General features: G+C 50.8%; 1 protein-coding gene across 2 annotated transcripts; it reads left to right on the top strand.

The window, feature by feature from the left end:
- The first annotated feature begins 440 nt into the window (after window positions 1-440).
- Plekhb1 (pleckstrin homology domain containing B1) lies at window positions 441-14,057 on the top strand. Of its 2 annotated transcripts, XM_020176712.2 has the most exons (8): window positions 441-609; window positions 2,033-2,108; window positions 3,121-3,273; window positions 3,978-4,080; window positions 5,125-5,164; window positions 8,124-8,228; window positions 12,171-12,270; window positions 12,755-14,057. In XM_020176712.2, the coding sequence occupies exons 2-8, from the start codon at window positions 2,072-2,074 to the stop codon at window positions 12,889-12,891; spliced, it is 675 nt and encodes a 224-aa protein (XP_020032301.1). In that variant the 5' UTR covers window positions 441-609; window positions 2,033-2,071; the 3' UTR covers window positions 12,892-14,057. The 2 variants fall into 2 exon arrangements, with proteins under 2 accessions (XP_020032301.1, XP_020032300.1); XM_020176711.2 differs by lacking the exon at window positions 8,124-8,228 and having other exon boundaries at window positions 443-609.
- Window positions 14,058-15,977: the final 1,920 nt, after the last annotated feature.

Here is a 15,977-nt window from a genome sequence, read left to right as displayed (position 1 = left end):
GGGATACAGGCGCTGACAACTCCACCTACTCTGCGAAACTTCCTAATGGCCTTGTTCTTGGACAGTTTGTGCAGTGAATGGACTGTACGGGTTACAGTCTTTTGGCCACCACCTAATATTATTCCTTCTTCTATTTTTTATTTATGTATTAATTTATTTTGGATTTTTGAGACAGGGACTCCTTATGTAAGCCAGACTGGCCTCCAACACACAATCCTCCTGCTTCTGCCTCCCAAGTGCTGTGATTACAGGCATGTACTACCAGCAAACAAACAAAACACAAAGAAAAAGAAAATCGCAGGTGTCCATTCATCAGTGCTGGGGTCAGCACCCCGCTGCTGAAGAGAGCTGCTGTTGCCCAGCTGTAGGGCTGCAGACTACAAGTCCCAGCATGCCTCGGTCATCGTGTCGCTCCACCTCACGCCCCTCCTTGGGGGTGGAGCGGGTCTGGAGGGCAGGGCCCAGGGGCAGCTAGGCCCCCGGCGCAGCCTGGGGAATGAAATGCCCCAGGCTCTCTAGGGCGCACAAAGAGCAGGCGCGGCAGGTTGGGCAGCAGCTGGGTCGAATAGCGGCGGTTTTGGCAGCAGCATCTGCAACAGGTGTAGACAGGTGGGTGCATCAAGGGGGCTTGAGAGGGAGTTCGCACCTGGCCCTCTGTCTGATCTACGTCAGAACTTGGAGACGGGAGGGAGGCTCAGGAGAAACAGATACTAGGCCAGGTTTCCAGTGCAGGTGTGCCAACCCTTGGTACGCAGCAACAGGTGAGAACAAGTGGGGGAGGGGCGGAGGCACCTGCTCGCAAATAAGTCGTCCTCAGCAACAGAGGGCCCCTGGATTCCAACCCAAGCTCTGTCACTTACATGGATGAGTCATTTGCTGCCCCTTAGTTCGACCATGTGTAAAATAGAGGTTAAGATTCCCACCAAACAGGGATGTGGTGGGATACAGCGAGGTAGTACAGTCTGTACGGTGGGCCCCAAACTTTACTGCATATTGAATCACCTGGGGATCTTTAAAGACTAGCAAGTGCTTGTCTCCCACCTGCACGAATTTATGATTAATTGTAATCAGGTCCGACCTAGACACTGTGTGTTTTCAAAACTCCTTTTGGTATCATGGTGAGAAGCCAGGACTGCGGGTGTGGATCCCAGCTCTGTGCAGGTAACTGGTCCACACCAGGCCCCAATTTCCTCATTTCTAAAATAGATATAATAGCAAGGACTATTGGAGATTTAAATGAGGTAATAGGTGAGGGCAGAGAAGTATACCCTGCACACAGTGATACATTGGTCATAGCTGCTGTTAAACTTTTTTTTTTCCTTTGGTGGAGCTGGGGTTTTTGAACTCAGGGTTTCACGCTTGCAAAGCAGGCGCTCTACTTGAGCCATGCCTCCAGTCCATTTTGGTGGTGTTATTTTTGAGATGAGGGAGGAAGGGTCTCCCGAACTATTTGCCCTGGCTGGCTTCAAACCATGATCCTCTCCATCTTAGCTTCCCAAGTAGCTAGGATTATAGGCCTGAGCTACTGGCACCCAGCAAACAATTATTTTATATACTTCATATACGGTTCCCATGGGGCCCGAATGTGAGGTCTTTCATGGAAGTCTCTCATTCATTGCCATGATCCTGATATTCCATGCGGCCACCACTTCATAATCTCATTTTCTAATACTTTAGTTTTAAGAATTACTCTACCTGCCTCATGGACACACTTTTAGGATCTAGAAACAGGCCAGTCTTGAGGGGTGAGGAGCCAAGGGTCTGGAGCCGAGACTGGAATCTGGGCTTCTGATCCCCACCCCTCCCATGTCAAGTCACAGCTGCCCTGCTGACTCCACAGGACAGTGCTACCATTCTCTGGCTGGAGCGGAGCCTGGGGAGGAGATGAAGGCTGCCTGGCCTGTGTTTGTTTATTAGCTCTGCCTCAAACATCTCCTGAGTGGCTCCTCAGGGAGGACAGGCCTGGGAGCATCTTTCCAGGGAGCCTGTCTGGAGCTGCCTCTGAGCCTGTGTGTCCTGGCTCCTTTGACAGGTCCCACCTGACTCCACCCTGGAAAGTCCTTTTGAAGAAATGGCCCTGGTGAGGGGCGGTTGGCTGTGGAGACAGAGTGAGTGATCCTGGTACAAGCCTTTGTCTGCCCCACACCTTGTCCTGTGGCAGGGGTGAGGGAAGGGTGCAAGTGAACCCTTCTCCCAAGACTCCAGGACCTTCTATCCTCCCCTTCATCTGTGCTATTTCCTCTGCCTGAAGTCCTTCCCACTCCTGACTGCTTGGCAAACTTTACTTACTCTTCAGGACCCAGCTGGATGTCCCCTTCTTAGATGAGCCCTTCACCCTTTTCCTATAACCCCACCCCCACCCCCCCGCCTTTGTAGCACAGAGATGGTCAGTTCCCACACTGGCTTGTACTATAACTGTCTTTCCCTGTTGATCTCCCTACTCTCTCACCCTATACTGGCCCTAGACTGTGTGACCTCTTTAGGGCAAGGACTGGGTTTGACCCTCTTGTGTGTCCAACCCAGGCTGCACACACAGCACAGTCCTGAACAAAATGAGAAATGCCTCTGTGCTCTGGAATTCATAACTCCAAGAAGCCCTCTTCCATTTTGCCCTCTCCTGCTACAATTCCAGTGAGAAAAATGTCTGAAGCTTAGTAGTCTCAAGGCTTCCAGAACCCCTTCTGGTCAGTTATGATCTGAACAGGAAAGAACCATCCTAGGGGCCCTGTGTTCCATGGCCCCCATCATTCTCAGTTCATTCCGTTCAGCAAACGCTACACAGGTCCTGCTGGGTTTTAGGACCTGTGTGGGTAGCTGCAGAACCCCAGGCTGGTGTGGGGGTGGGGGCAGATCTGGCATACAAGCCAAAGAGAGAAGATGGAGGCAGCAACAGGTCTCATCATTCATTCAGCATTCAATGCATTTATCGAGCCTGTGCTATGTGTCAGGCCAGCAGGATACAAGGGCTGAGCCAGACAGAGGTCCCGCCCTCGTTTTAAGGGGTGCATAGACAAGGAAGAGGTTACAACACTGGGGACTGGGCTGACAGTACCCTGGGAGCCCACCTGGGCCCCAGCAGGTCCTAGGATCCCAGCCTGGCGAGGCTGTAATATCACGCAGGTTCCATCCTCCGCCGTTGGAAGCGTAACTGGTTCGCTCTGTGGTTGGATGGGACGCTGGGCTACTATCATGATGAGACTGCGCAGGACGAGGAGGACCGTGTGCTCATCCACTTCAACGTCCGTGACATAAAGGTCGGCCAAGAGTGTCACGGTGAGCACAAGCACTTCTACGGCACTGTGACGAGGGGTGCAATTGGAAAGCTCTCTGCAGCTTTCTGAGAGCTTGGACAGCACTCCTTTGGGGACTTTGTCGACTGTAGGTCACTTAGCTGTCAATTAAGAAACTGGTCCTTTGTTGAATTCCTACCTTGTGTGGTATCACAGAGGTGAGTCAGATGCAGTTCCTGCCCTCTAGGTGCTAGGAATTGGATGAAGATGAAATGGGGTAAGGAGGCTCAGAGAAGTTACGTAACTGGTCACACAGCAAATCTAATTGTTTCAACCAAGTCTCAGGTCACAATAGTAGGGTAACTGAGAGATGTGCCTAGGAAGCCAGTAATGTGGAAAGGTTGAAAGGGTTTGAAGAGTTCAGCAGAATCCCAAGAAAGGGTGTGGGATCAGAGTTTAGCAATGACTAGCAACTAGGACCCAAAGAAGTCAATCCCTACTTCTTGTTTTTTGTTTTTGGTGGTACCAGGGGTTGAACTCAGGGCCTCATGCTTGCTAGGTAGGTGACCTATCACTTGAACCATGCCTGCCTTTTTTTTTTTTTTTTTTGAGACAGGGTCTTGCTATGTAGCCCAGACTGGCCTCAAACTCACTACATAGTCAAGGCTACATAGTTCCTTTTCTTGTTCCTGATTTATTGGGCAGCCTGTGCTCATGGAAACTCCATATATGTGTGTCTGCTTCCAGATGTGCAGCCCCCAGAGGGCCGGAGCCGAGATGGCCTGCTCACCGTGACCCTGCGGGAGGGCTCCCGCCTGCACCTGTGTGCGGAGACCCGGGATGATGCCATGTGAGTGGCTCCCGGAAGAGGATGGGGCAGGATTTTGGGGAATCTACCAGATGACCCCTCCTCATTGAGTCTTCTGGTTCCCTGACAGTAGAAAGAGAGGACTAAGACCAGCCAAGGTTGTGTCCTGGAGGCTTGGTAGAAGGGATTTGAATGGCTCCTGGGGATTGGTGTGGCATATGGTGACCTCCTTGTGTGTTCTATGATGAGCTCAGGGTGAGGAGGCAGAGGTACCCCCCTGCCTCAGGTGCATGGTCCCTTGGCATTCAAAACCAGGTGTTTGGGAGCTAACACATGTAACATCTCAAAGGACTCTCCCTTCCCCGCTCTGCCTTCAGAGCAGATGCTCTTATGGGGGGACTCTGACCTGAGGGGTAGACCTGGACCTGCCTGCAGAAGCAGCTGTGTTCCAGGTAGGGGTACCCCAATATCAGAAGCAACTCCACACTGAGAGCCTAGAGTATCCTCAGCCTCACTGCCCTTGCATTCCTTCCCTTCCTACCTCTGCCCTAGGGGCTTGGCCTTTGTTCTGGAGGAGAAGGAAAGAGATGGTTGTGTGGGAGCGGGGGAAGTTGAGCTCTCGGCAGACAGCACAGAGCTGCCTTGTCCACCCCAGCCAGGTGCCATGGCAACCAACAAAGGCCCAATTGTCCCGTGTCCACTGGGTATTCCTGGCACTCTGGGGTCAGAGCTTGGGAGCTGTGTTTGTAGGATTGGGGTATGGAAGTGGGCTGTAGCTAGAGCCTGGGCAGGTCAGAATCAGAAGGCCCCTAAAAGACCCCCCCCAAGCCCAACTGTCCATTGTACAGATGGGAAAATCAGGGCTTCTAGAGAGGAAGAGATTTTGGACTAAGAGTGAATCAACTTAACCCAGGGTCCATTCATGGGACTAGGGCTAGGGAGGGGTAGATGCAAAAATGTTTATCCAAGAGCTCGGGAGAGACTGGGGCTACCTCAGCTGGGTTGGCGCGAGGAGTCTAGAATGTAAGAGCCCAGTGCTCCTTCCCCTGAACTCCCTCCTCATGGTCTGGGGACTTTGCTTTGCAGAGCATGGAAGACAGCGCTGATGGAGGCAAACGCCACCCCGGTGAGCCCCTGTTCTCTTCCTCTTATTCCCACCCTGTGTGCCATGGAATCATGGGTGACTCAGACTCGGTCTGCACCTGCCACAAGTTCTCAGTCTAGCGTGGAGAGGCTCTAGATGGAGGACACTCAGATGCCCGGTGTCCCCCCATGGAGAAAGGGTGCTCAGAGGATGGAGGGAGAGGAACCTCCAACAAAGACTTGTTAAAGGAGGAGGCATGGCAGCCAGAGGAAAGGAATTTTTATGGAGCAACTGTATGTGCCCGGCGAGGTGCAGGTGTAATTCCAGCTACTCTTCATAACAGTCCTGTGGAGTTGGAATTATTGTTCCCTCTCTGCAGATGCTAAGATGGACATTCATTCATCCACACAACAAATATTTACAAATCCTACTATGTGCCAGGCACTGTGCCAAGGGCCAGGGATCAGAGGGATCCAAGGGAATGTGGCACTGCCCTCCTGGAACCAGCCTAGAGAGGAGCCAGGTGTGAAATAACCTGTGACAGTTACTTAGTTAATAATTCCATTTAAGCTATTGGAGTGGCTCAAGTAGCAGAGTGCCTGCCTAGCAAGCGCAAGGCCCTGAGTTCAAGCCCCAGTACCGCAAAAAAAAAAAAAAAAAATCCATTTCAGTAGTGGTAACTACTCTGACAAACCCTTTGGTGACCTGATCCAGGTGGGAATTCAGACAATGCTTAAGCTGAGACCTGAGGGATAAACAGAAATTGGGTGAGAGGTGTGGGGATGTAGTGAAGGGAACAGCTTTCCAGGCAGATGGATCAGCATGTGCAAAGGCCTGGGGGGAGTTTAAGATGTTGGCAGGTTGAGGAACAGAAGGAACTCAGGCTGGAGCTCAAGGAGTGAGGAGACAATGGAGAAGGAGAGCTAACATAGCCAGGCCTTGTGGACCGTGTTAAGGAATTTGGTTTCTGCTAAGAGCAGTAGTAAGTCATTGAACATTTTTAAGCAAAGGGATGATGTGATAGCATGATCATGCCAGATCACATTTGTGTGTGCGTGTGCGTGCGTGTGTTTTTTTTTTTTTTTGGTGGAATAGGAGTTTGAATCAGGGCTTCATGCTTGCAAAGCAGGCACTCTACCATCTGGCTATTGTGGAGTTGGGGTCTCATGATATTTGCCCAGACTGGCCTTGAACTGTGATCCTCTCAATCTCAGTCTCCCAAGTAGCTAGGATTACAAGCATGAACCACAGGCGCCCAGCTTACATTTGTATTTTCAAACAGTGTGGGGCCGGGTGTGGTGGTACACTTCTGTAATCCTTGTACTCAGGAGACTGAAGCAGCAGAATCACAAATTTGAGGCCAGCTTGGGCTACATAATGAGACAACAACAACAAAAACCTAACTAACAAAGCAGAAAAGGTCAGTATGGCTGGTAGGTAGGGAATGGATCGTAGAGGGTAAGAGTGGATGCCCAGGGACCAGGGAGGAGGCTGGGACAGTCTCGAGGTAATAGGCTGAAGTTCTGGAGTAAGATCTTTCTGGCAGGCAGGCTGATAATCACAGGATGTAGGAAATGAAGTAAAGATTTTTTAGTGACTGATGGAGGTATGGGTTTGCAAACCTGTCTGCCAGACTCCAGAATCTATGCTTGCCACCTCCTGTTACCTCTCTCATCTAGAGAGAGAATCCTCTGGGAAGCAGCGGAGGAGACTGTGTGCATTTAGAAACCCCTGTGGACATTCACCTGCTGAGCACCTGACATCCCTTATGTCACTTCATCCTCCAACAACCCTGGTAGGGGAGGACTGGGGTTGCTGTTATTAGTCCCATTTTTACAGGTGGGGAAGTGGCTTGTACAAAGTCTCAGAGGCTTAAGTCAGTGGAGAAGCCTGTACTGGAGCCTAGGTATCTGTGGAAGAAGTCGTGTGTGCAGAGGCAGGGAAGTGATAAATGTGTGAGTGCATGTACACATTTATGCTTCCAAGGATATAGTCTGGCCTAGTTGGAGGTTTTAACATGGGGTGAATGACATCGGAGAGATGACCTTTGAGGTCATCAGAGCCAGTCACATAGGGCCTCAAAGTCTAGTTAGAGGAACTGAACTTTTCCTGAGGGTTGTAGGAGCAATAAAGGCCCTTAAGCAGGGAGGACTGTGCTCAGATCTTGGGGGAAGCCCTAGGCTTCCAGGTGGAGGATGGAGCGGAGGGAGCCAGAAGTGGAACAGTGATCCTCAGGGAGGAGGGGCCCAGGTTGGGCTCTGATCTCCAAAGCCACGATTGAGCAGGTCTGATCAATTCCCCTGAAGACAGGCAGAAGGAAGGAGGCGAGGGCTGACCGTTCTGCACTCTGTGACTCTATGAAGCTGCCTTGTCCCTTCTCTGCCTTGCCCCACTGTTCTGCTGACCACTGCTCTCTGTACCCCCATCCATTCTTCCTCTGCTCCATATGCATACATTGCTCTGGGCCCCTGGCTTGCTAAAGCACCTGTATGTTGGTGCCTATGTCTTTGTGTCTGCCTCTGTGTATTCACATCTGTTTGTGGGCTTCCTCCTGTCCATGCTCCCTATGTAGAAATGACCTGTGCTTTTTCCTTCCATGGGCTACAGGTTCATACCCCACTCTGGGAGGAGGTTCCTGGAGGAGTCCCTGACCCTGGCTTTACCAGGGAACACAGAATCGGGGGACACAGCTAGGGGCAGGGCTTTGGAGGTGGTAAAGGGGACCAAGTGGGAGGGAGGATAGATCAGGGCTGCCTGAAACAGGGGAAGGGACTGGAAAGAGCTGCTGCCCTTCCTCACTGTGTAACTTGAGCAGTCACCGCCCTCTTTTGAACCTCCCCCCTGCCTTACCCAGGGTGAAGAAGAGGAAGAGGATACACCCCTGCCCCAGCACAGCTGGCAGAGGGTTCTGGTAGGGCCTGGTAAGAGTGCTCTGTCTCTCTAGGTGTAAAGAGCCTCTGACATCCCCCTCCCCCTTCTTGGGTTTCTGTGGCTTGAGCAGGCCCCAGCTGGAGCCACCATCCCACCCAGGAGCCGCCGGGTTTGCCCCAAGGTCAGGTGTGTGACCTGTTCGTGGAGCCCCTGTAAGGTTGAGAGGCGGATCTGGGTAAGTGCTGGCTCAGCCCTCCCTACCTCCACTCTGGCCATCAGGATGAGCCTCTGAAGCCATCTGTCACACCCACCTCCCTGCTTACAGATATCCTGTGGCTCCCCTTTATTCACTGGACACGAACCACAGCCCAGCTTTTAAGGCCTGGAGAATCTGACCATCTCGCCTGCCACATCCCTCACCCCTGTGCTCTACCCACTCTGCTATACCCCCTGTCCCTACCACTCCAGCTGTCTCCTCTTCCAGCCATTGCTCTCTCTGCCACCAAGACCCTCAGCTTCCCCTTTCACATGACAACCTGATGCTCATATTTGATGCCCATCTCAAAGGCTGCCACCTCCTCAGGGAACACTTCCCAGACCTACAGACACTGTCACTTCCTCCCATGGTCTAGGAGCACTAATGCTTAGTTAGTACTGTCTTTATTTTGCCTGGCTTCAGAGTTACCTCATTCCTGCCTGTCCAGTCTTCCCTGAGACCTGGAACTTCCTCTAAGGCAAGGACCAGGTCTGATTAATTCTGCCCCTAGGGAGCTGGGTGCAGGGCTGGGTATACGGCAGGTGCTCAATAAATGCTCAGTGATGGGGACAGTCTATTCTGACCCTCTTCATTTCTAGCAGATGAGGGGCTGGCATAAATAGGCCTCAGAGAGTGTTCACTGAGTGAGGGAAGGACAGAGGGGTCAGGGAGTGAGAAGCCAAGATAGCACTAATACGTCATCCTATAACTTAGTTTGGGGCTGCCTCTCCTTGCCCTGAGTGTTCTTCAGAGTCAGGATTTGGACCTGAGTCCTTTTTCTGTTCCCAGTACTCAGCATAGGGTCTGGCATGGTATGGATGGCAGTAGGGGTTTGAGTTGACATACCTGTGGTCTTCCAGTCAACTGTGAACTCTTTCCTTGCTCACAGGTGCTCAATGAGGCTGTGTGTTAGAATTGCTTAGTGACTTAAGACGACAGCAACAAATATTAATGTCCTCTATCCAGATGCTTTAATTGCCTAGGTCTGGGGTGCAACCTAGGAAACATGTAGATGATGTGCTGGGATTGAGGCCTCTGACACAAGCTAGGCAAGCACTTTCCACATCCCTAGCCTGGGAATCTGTCATTTGAAAAATCACTTCTGGGGTTGGAGGTGTAATTCAGTGGTTGAGTGCTTGCCTGGCATGCCTGAGACCTTGGGTTGATTCCCTAGCACTGAAAAAAGGTGGTGGCGGGGGTGGGGTGGGGGGGGTGGGCAGGGGAAGACATCGCTTCTGGTGATTGTGACTTGCAGAACCATTAAGCCCAGAGTGCTTGGGCCACCTGATTGGACAGATCTGGTTCTGCTGAATTCTCCCAGTACTTTGGGAGGGTTCACAGATGAGAAATCTGAAGCTCTGAAAGGTCCCCTAACTTGATCAAGTGTCACTCAATTCATCAGTGACAGGCCTTGGACTTTCAGATCATCATTCTTGAGCCATTTCGCCATGCCCAGCCTAGGATTCAAATTTGTTTAAAGTGGCAATGCCAAAGAAAAAAACTGTAAACCTAAGTATGCAACAGTTTTATCAGAAGGGAATTATTTGCATATGGCCCCCTGATTGGCCAACACTGTCCCCGCCTGCAGAAGGGGCTGGGTCTTGGAAGAGATGGAGGATCAGAGATCAAGCCCTCAGGATCTGCCCTTGAGGTCTCTGGATGTTACTCTGCCTGTTGCCAGGTGATCTATATGAGTTTACTTCTGGGCCTCCCAGACCTGGAGGATAGAAACAGGTGCCCCAGAGGGACATGAACTGGTGTTTTCCACCCTTTCCAGGGTCTCATTGGCTCACTGCAGCTGCAGGGCAGGCAGCGGCATTGCATTTCAGCTTCCCAAATAGTAAAATTGGATCTGAGTGCGTAAATCTCTCTAACCCTACTGGGCATGAAGCCACCCAAACCAGAAAGCCTTACTGGATCACCCTCATGGAGAGAACCCAGCAAGAAGAGTTCCTTAAGATTACGGACCTATCACATTGTGCCTGGGTCTCTTGCATTGTCCTGGGACTACCTGTTCTTGAACCTCAACTAGAGTTCGGTGACATTTCCAGATTGGCTCTGTATTTGCTTCACTTGAACTAAATTCAGTAAACATTTATTAGATACTTACTATAGGAAGTCAGGTCTGATCTCCAAGTCTTCTAGGAAAGACAAACTGAGGGACACAATAACATATTGTCATTGGTCAGTACTGTCAGAAAGGAAAGTCAAGGGTTATGGGTGTCCACGTGGGACCCCCAACATAATCTGCGGTTCAAGGAGAACAATTGAGTCTGAAAGACAAGTTAGGTAGTTGAAGTAGAAGAGAGAAGGCATCCCTCTCAATAACATAGAGACTCCAAATCACAAGTTGAGACTGAGAACCCCTCTTTACAGTCAGATTCTTGCAAGAAATGTCATGACATCTTGATTCTAACCGTCACCTCTCAAATATTCTTCAGCCCTCTGTAGTCTGACGATTTCCCTCCAACCATTTTTTGAAAAGTGTTTTTTCAAGGTTACTCACAGCTTCCAAGTTCCTTATTGTCTTGGCATTGCCAAGAGGATGGACAGAAATGCATTACAAGATCAAACGCTAGACCCTGTGGCTGATGTGACACGGAAGGCGAATGTGCAGAAAGGGTGCCATCCTGATTCTTGGTCTGAGTGCGTGGTGGTGGCATTTATAGAGAAAAGTGTTTGTGGGAAAAGGAGCAGGTTTGGGAGATGGAGAGGTGTTGCAACCAATTAGAGTCAGTGGAGTTTGAGATGCCTGGGCTTCTAGGGGTGTGAAACTCAGCAAGAGAGATACAGGGTAAAGGAAGGATCCAAGTGAGAAAGGGATCCCTCCATGTCTGCTCCCCCATAGGTAAAATGAAGGGTTTGGATTGGGAGCCTCTATTGAATCTGGCATGTATGTATTGGTCCCTGTCATATGCTAGCTCCTGCTAGTGACACAAATTAATGAGTTCTTGCTCATAGTAGCTCACATTTGAGATACAGGCAAAGGGCCAAGACAAAGGCCAAGAGGCACCAGCAAAGTCCACAGAGAAGTCAAAGAGAAAGAGTTCTTTCTGAAACCAGGAAGGCTTCCTGGAATGGGTGACTTAAAAAAATTTTTTTCTGCAGTACTGGAGTTTGAACTCAGGGTCTACACTTTGAGCCACTCCACCAACCCTATTTTCGATGGTTTTTTTCAAGATAGGGTCTGGTGAAGTATTTTCCTGGGCTGGCCTGGAACTGGGATCCTCCTGATCTTTGCCTCTTGAGTAGCTAGGATTACAGGTGTGAGCCACTCCTACTGGAGTGGGTGACTTTTGACCTAGGCTCTGAGGATCAGTAGAAATCTAATGGGGGAGAGGGAAGGACAGAAGTATATTCTGGGTAGAACTGACAGCCTCAGTTCCCCAGCTCTGTGGTACAAGGAGATAATAACACCGGCCTTAAGAATTAGAGGCTGTAACATATGTGAACACTCCCTCAGGATCCTGCTCCGCAGTAGATGCTCGATAATAGTTATTTAGCTACTTTGCCTCCCTACCTTCATTTCCTTCCTCCCCAACCCGTTTATTTCGTGCCTGGAACTTGGCCATATTCCGCTCCCTGCAACTAGGGGAGACAAATCCATTGGGTTTCTCCAAGTGAGCCCATTGTACAGGTGATAGCAAATTCTAGACTGCCTATGAAGGGAAGTTAGGAGCAACGGAAACATTTTTGAGCAAGGTGAGAAAAAGGGTATCACTGGAAACTGGCTGTAATGGCTTAAGTTTTAGAGGACAAGGACTATGAACCTTATGTCCCGGGAGTCAGGGCCTTTCTCCAATGGCTTGCTGATGCCTGGGGGTGGGCTTTGAGGGGCTTTGGGAAGAATGGGGGAGGGGGTCGAGATGACCAAACACAGACGACGAAGCTCCTGGGAGCTGACCTAGCTGGACCCTCCAGGTGCGCGTCTACAGCCCGTACCAAGACTACTACGAGGTGGTGCCCCCCAACGCGCACGAGGCCACGTATGTCCGCAGCTACTACGGGCCGCCATACGCAGGTTAGTTCCTTTGCTTGCCTCACCCTTTTAGTGTCCACGGATTTTCCCAGGCAGGATCTTTCACACGCCTCTCCACACCCCAAGCCTCAAAGTAGCCCTCCTAACTCCAGAGCTGACCTTGCTCCTGGCCCTCACCCAGCTCCACTGCCCAGCAACACTGTTCCTGAGACGGTAGCGATCCCTGGTGGCTAGTGCGGGGATGGCAACATTCTTCCCGCTCAAGGGTGGCGCGGTGGTGCTCGGATATCTCGGGGTTTTCTTGCCGCTCCGCCTTAGCCCCATGGTCCCAGAACGTCCTTAGCAGATCCAGGATCTGGAAGCAGCGGGGTGGAGCCCTTACCACGTCAAGATCTCTTTCCCCGACTGGGGAGCAAGAGAATGGGCTTAGCGCCTTAATGCTGGCTTGGGCAGGAGTCAAGAAAGGAGCGGAGACTACCCTATTCCATCCTCTGAAGTCCCTGACCCTCTCGGGCTCTCTCCGCAGGCCCCGGCGTGACGCACGTGATAGTGCGAGAGGATCCCTGCTACAGCTCGGGCGCCCCGCTAGCTATGGGCATGCTTGCGGGGGCTGCCACCGGCGCCGCGCTCGGCTCCCTCATGTGGTCGCCTTGCTGGTTCTGAGCCTTGGGACTCAGAGTGCTGGACCCTGCGTGTGCACCCCTAGATCCCCTTTCCTTCTGAACCCCCGTCTCCAGTATCCACCATCCAAACCCTGTCTCATTTTTGCCCTTTCCTCTCCATTAGCCCCTTCTGGGCTTGGACCATCCCTCCCATTCCTTATTCCTCCGCCCCCTAGGATGCTGTCATCTCAGGCACAAGCATGGCTACATCTACCACTAGACACCCCAGAAACCACATAGGAATATATTTCCTCCAAACACACCAGGACACAACAAACCTAACTTCATCTGACTGCAAGTTCCCCAGGCGCTGGAGAGACATCATGAGTTGAGCTTGCTCTCTGCTCTCCTGGGGGTGCTCCAGGCCTGGTGAGAAAAACAGGAGGAAACACACACTTGACAGCTGCAGAGCTATCTGTCCTTTCAAAAGGACATGGGGCAGGGAGCAAGGCAGGTAGGCTGGGAGTGCTGTTTGTTGGCAAGCATGTGGAGCTGTGAACATCCAGGGACATGTCCAAAAATTAGAGTTCAGTTGGACTGGGTGGAGGCAGGAGTGGGTTTATGGTGGGTCTCCAAGGCTGAGGAGCTTGCTGGATAAAGGGGAGATGTGAGCTTTTTATGGAAGGACGTTTCATGATTGCAACTATAATGAATATTTTGCCTGCTTTGTTAGTACTAACATATACCCTGATCCAAACTCTCCCTGAGTTTAGCTCCATCCTTTCCACTACCAGCTTTCTAGGTCCACTTGTTCCCCATGACAATTGAGCTGAACCTGGGGCTCCTGGTTAGGGGACAGGTGAGACTTCTGGCCTTAGGAAGATGCCTCCATCAGGAAATGCCTTTCCACTCTCAGGAGCTCGGCTCTCTATCCATTGCTGTGACTGTCACCATCTGAGGCTTTGTCTTCTCTGTCACTCTGAGGAGAGATGCCATGGTTTCCCTATAGGGCCTGACCCACCTTTGTACCAGCCTGGGAAGACTCTCATGTGCCTGCCTGCAGGTGGTTCAGCAGTCTCCCCTTTTCGTCCCGTTCCAGACTCTTCTTGCATCCGGTCCCAACTGCCAATAGAAATGCTAACATTCCTGCCCAGTAGCCAGAGTACCCTGAAGATGGCTCTATTGGCTCAGCTGCAGAGACTAATAAAGATGTGGTTGGCTCTAGAACCGGCTCTGACTTTTGTTCCTCCAGGAAGCCGTTTCCCAGGGACAGCTCTGTGACCCAGAGTCCACTAGTGCCTTCTCTGGTATAGTAAGAGTGTAGTCTGATGTTGAACTGGTGACATGTTAACTGAACAATTTGGGATGAGCCACTTAACCTTTCTGGACCTTGCTTTCTCTCCCATAAGATGGCAGGCTGAAGCTGTCCATCTCTGAGGGCTGAAGAGGAGAAGCTATGTCAGAGTCTCTTGTCTGAGCTGATGCTTTGTGAGAGGCCTGTGGTGTTAGGGTCTTCCAGTAGGTTCCCATCCCTCTAAAGTTGAATCAATGAATTATTCTTATGGAGATTAGGTGACCAGGGAAGGAAAAAACTCATCCTGTGTTAGGTTCTCAAGGCAAGTGACAAAAACCCCCTGCTTAAACTGATATAAGCCAATGGGAAAACACTGGGATAACTGAGAAGTCCAACACTGTGTGGTCCACTCACTGGCTCAAACATTGTCATTGTAGCTTTGCTTTGTTTACATCTTTAGAGTCACTGAGTTGGCTCATTTGGAGGCAGCAGCTCCAGATCAGGCCCTCCTGGGTTCAAGACCAGCTAAGAGAGCTTCTCTTCCTCTAACAATGTGAATATTAAGTCCTGTTGCCACCCCTAAATCAATCATGGTAATCTGAAGGCGGACCTGAAATAATAGGGCTTATGGAAGGGGCAGGGTGGTATCCCAAGGGAAATTTAGAGCACTGGGCCCAGAAGTAGGATCAATAGATTAGAATTGGCAAAAATATTGTCTACCCCAGCCATCCTTCCAGACATCAACATTGAGGGGAGAAATGTAAACAGTAATGAGTCAGTGAGGGAAGAACATAGTGCAGTGGGAGCTCTGAGGAGGAGGTATCTAACTCTGCCAAGGGAATCAGGGAAAGCTATGGCACAGGAAGAAATTCATTCTGAGTCTTGAAGGATGAGCAGGAAGGAGTCTGCTGAAGAAATTTATTCTGAGTCTTGAAGGATGAGCAGGAAGGAGTCTGAGAATGGAAGGAAAGCTTTCTAGGCAGAAAGAGCAGTCGGAAGAACAGCAGGAACAATGGCCTTACCTGTAAGCTGAGAGTGCCATGAAGTTCAATAATCATGTCACAGCAGGTTGCATAGTGAGGAGGGATGATGGGTGTGCCAGGTTCTAGAGACCCTATGGGCCAGGCTTGTGAGCATAGGGCACAGTCCAAGAAGTGGCAGCAGCGTAGGCTAAGCATGCATCCAACAGCCTTTGGAGAAGCCCAATAGCTGTGGGCATGCACGGTCATGCATCCAAGGGGCCCAAAGCCTGCCCTGCGTTTTGAGGACCCAGTAGACTTCAGTCTTAATATTCTAACAGGTGGTTAGTTACCCCCTCAGTCCTTTAGTGGCATCCCTATTAAGCCATCTCCAAGGCTGGTTCCGAGAACAGGCCTAATCTCTTGGGCTCAGTCTCAGTCATTCTTCCCATGAATGTGGGTTAAACAAGTTACCAGAGAGCTCCTAGGCAGGGCAGTTGAGTGCTGGGCAGAGGTGGCAGCATTCAAATTCACTGCCTAGGTCCTCACAACAACCCCCTGGGCCAAGTGTTACTCTCAGACTGTAAGAAACAGCTGCAGAAGGTAAGACAATTGTCATACATGCTGGGTCAGAATCTGGAGGTAAATGTAGGGTGCTGACCTTGTCCACTGTCCTTCACTGTGAATCCCATGTGGCTCCTTACCTGGCTGAAAAACAATTCCCAGAGAGGAGACCAGAGCCACTCTAAGCCAGTCAACTCTATGGCATGAACATCTCTTCTTGTAGTAAACCCTTTCCCCAAGAGGATTCTGTGGACAGAGTTGGGAGATGGGTACTAGGAGATGAATGAGACTTGGTCTCAATACTCAAGGGAGCTGTGTGTCTGTCTATTT

Source organism: Castor canadensis, chromosome 1, assembly GCF_047511655.1.
Source record: "Castor canadensis chromosome 1, mCasCan1.hap1v2, whole genome shotgun sequence".
Lineage (NCBI taxonomy): Eukaryota > Metazoa > Chordata > Mammalia > Rodentia > Castoridae > Castor > Castor canadensis.
The sequence above is the reverse complement of the archived record's forward strand: the minus strand, read 5'-3'. Positions and strand labels throughout refer to the sequence as shown.

Excerpts from the sequence above, each read along its gene's own strand:
- Plekhb1 (XM_020176712.2), top strand. The coding sequence starts at position 2,072 with ATGGCCCTGGTGAGGGGCGGTTGGCTGTGGAGACAGA. Across the intron at positions 2,109-3,120 it reads CGGTTGGCTGTGGAGACAGA|GTTCCATCCTCCGCCGTTGG; the intron begins GTGAGTGATCCT and ends AATATCACGCAG. Across the intron at positions 8,229-12,170 it reads AGGTTGAGAGGCGGATCTGG|GTGCGCGTCTACAGCCCGTA; the intron begins GTAAGTGCTGGC and ends TGGACCCTCCAG.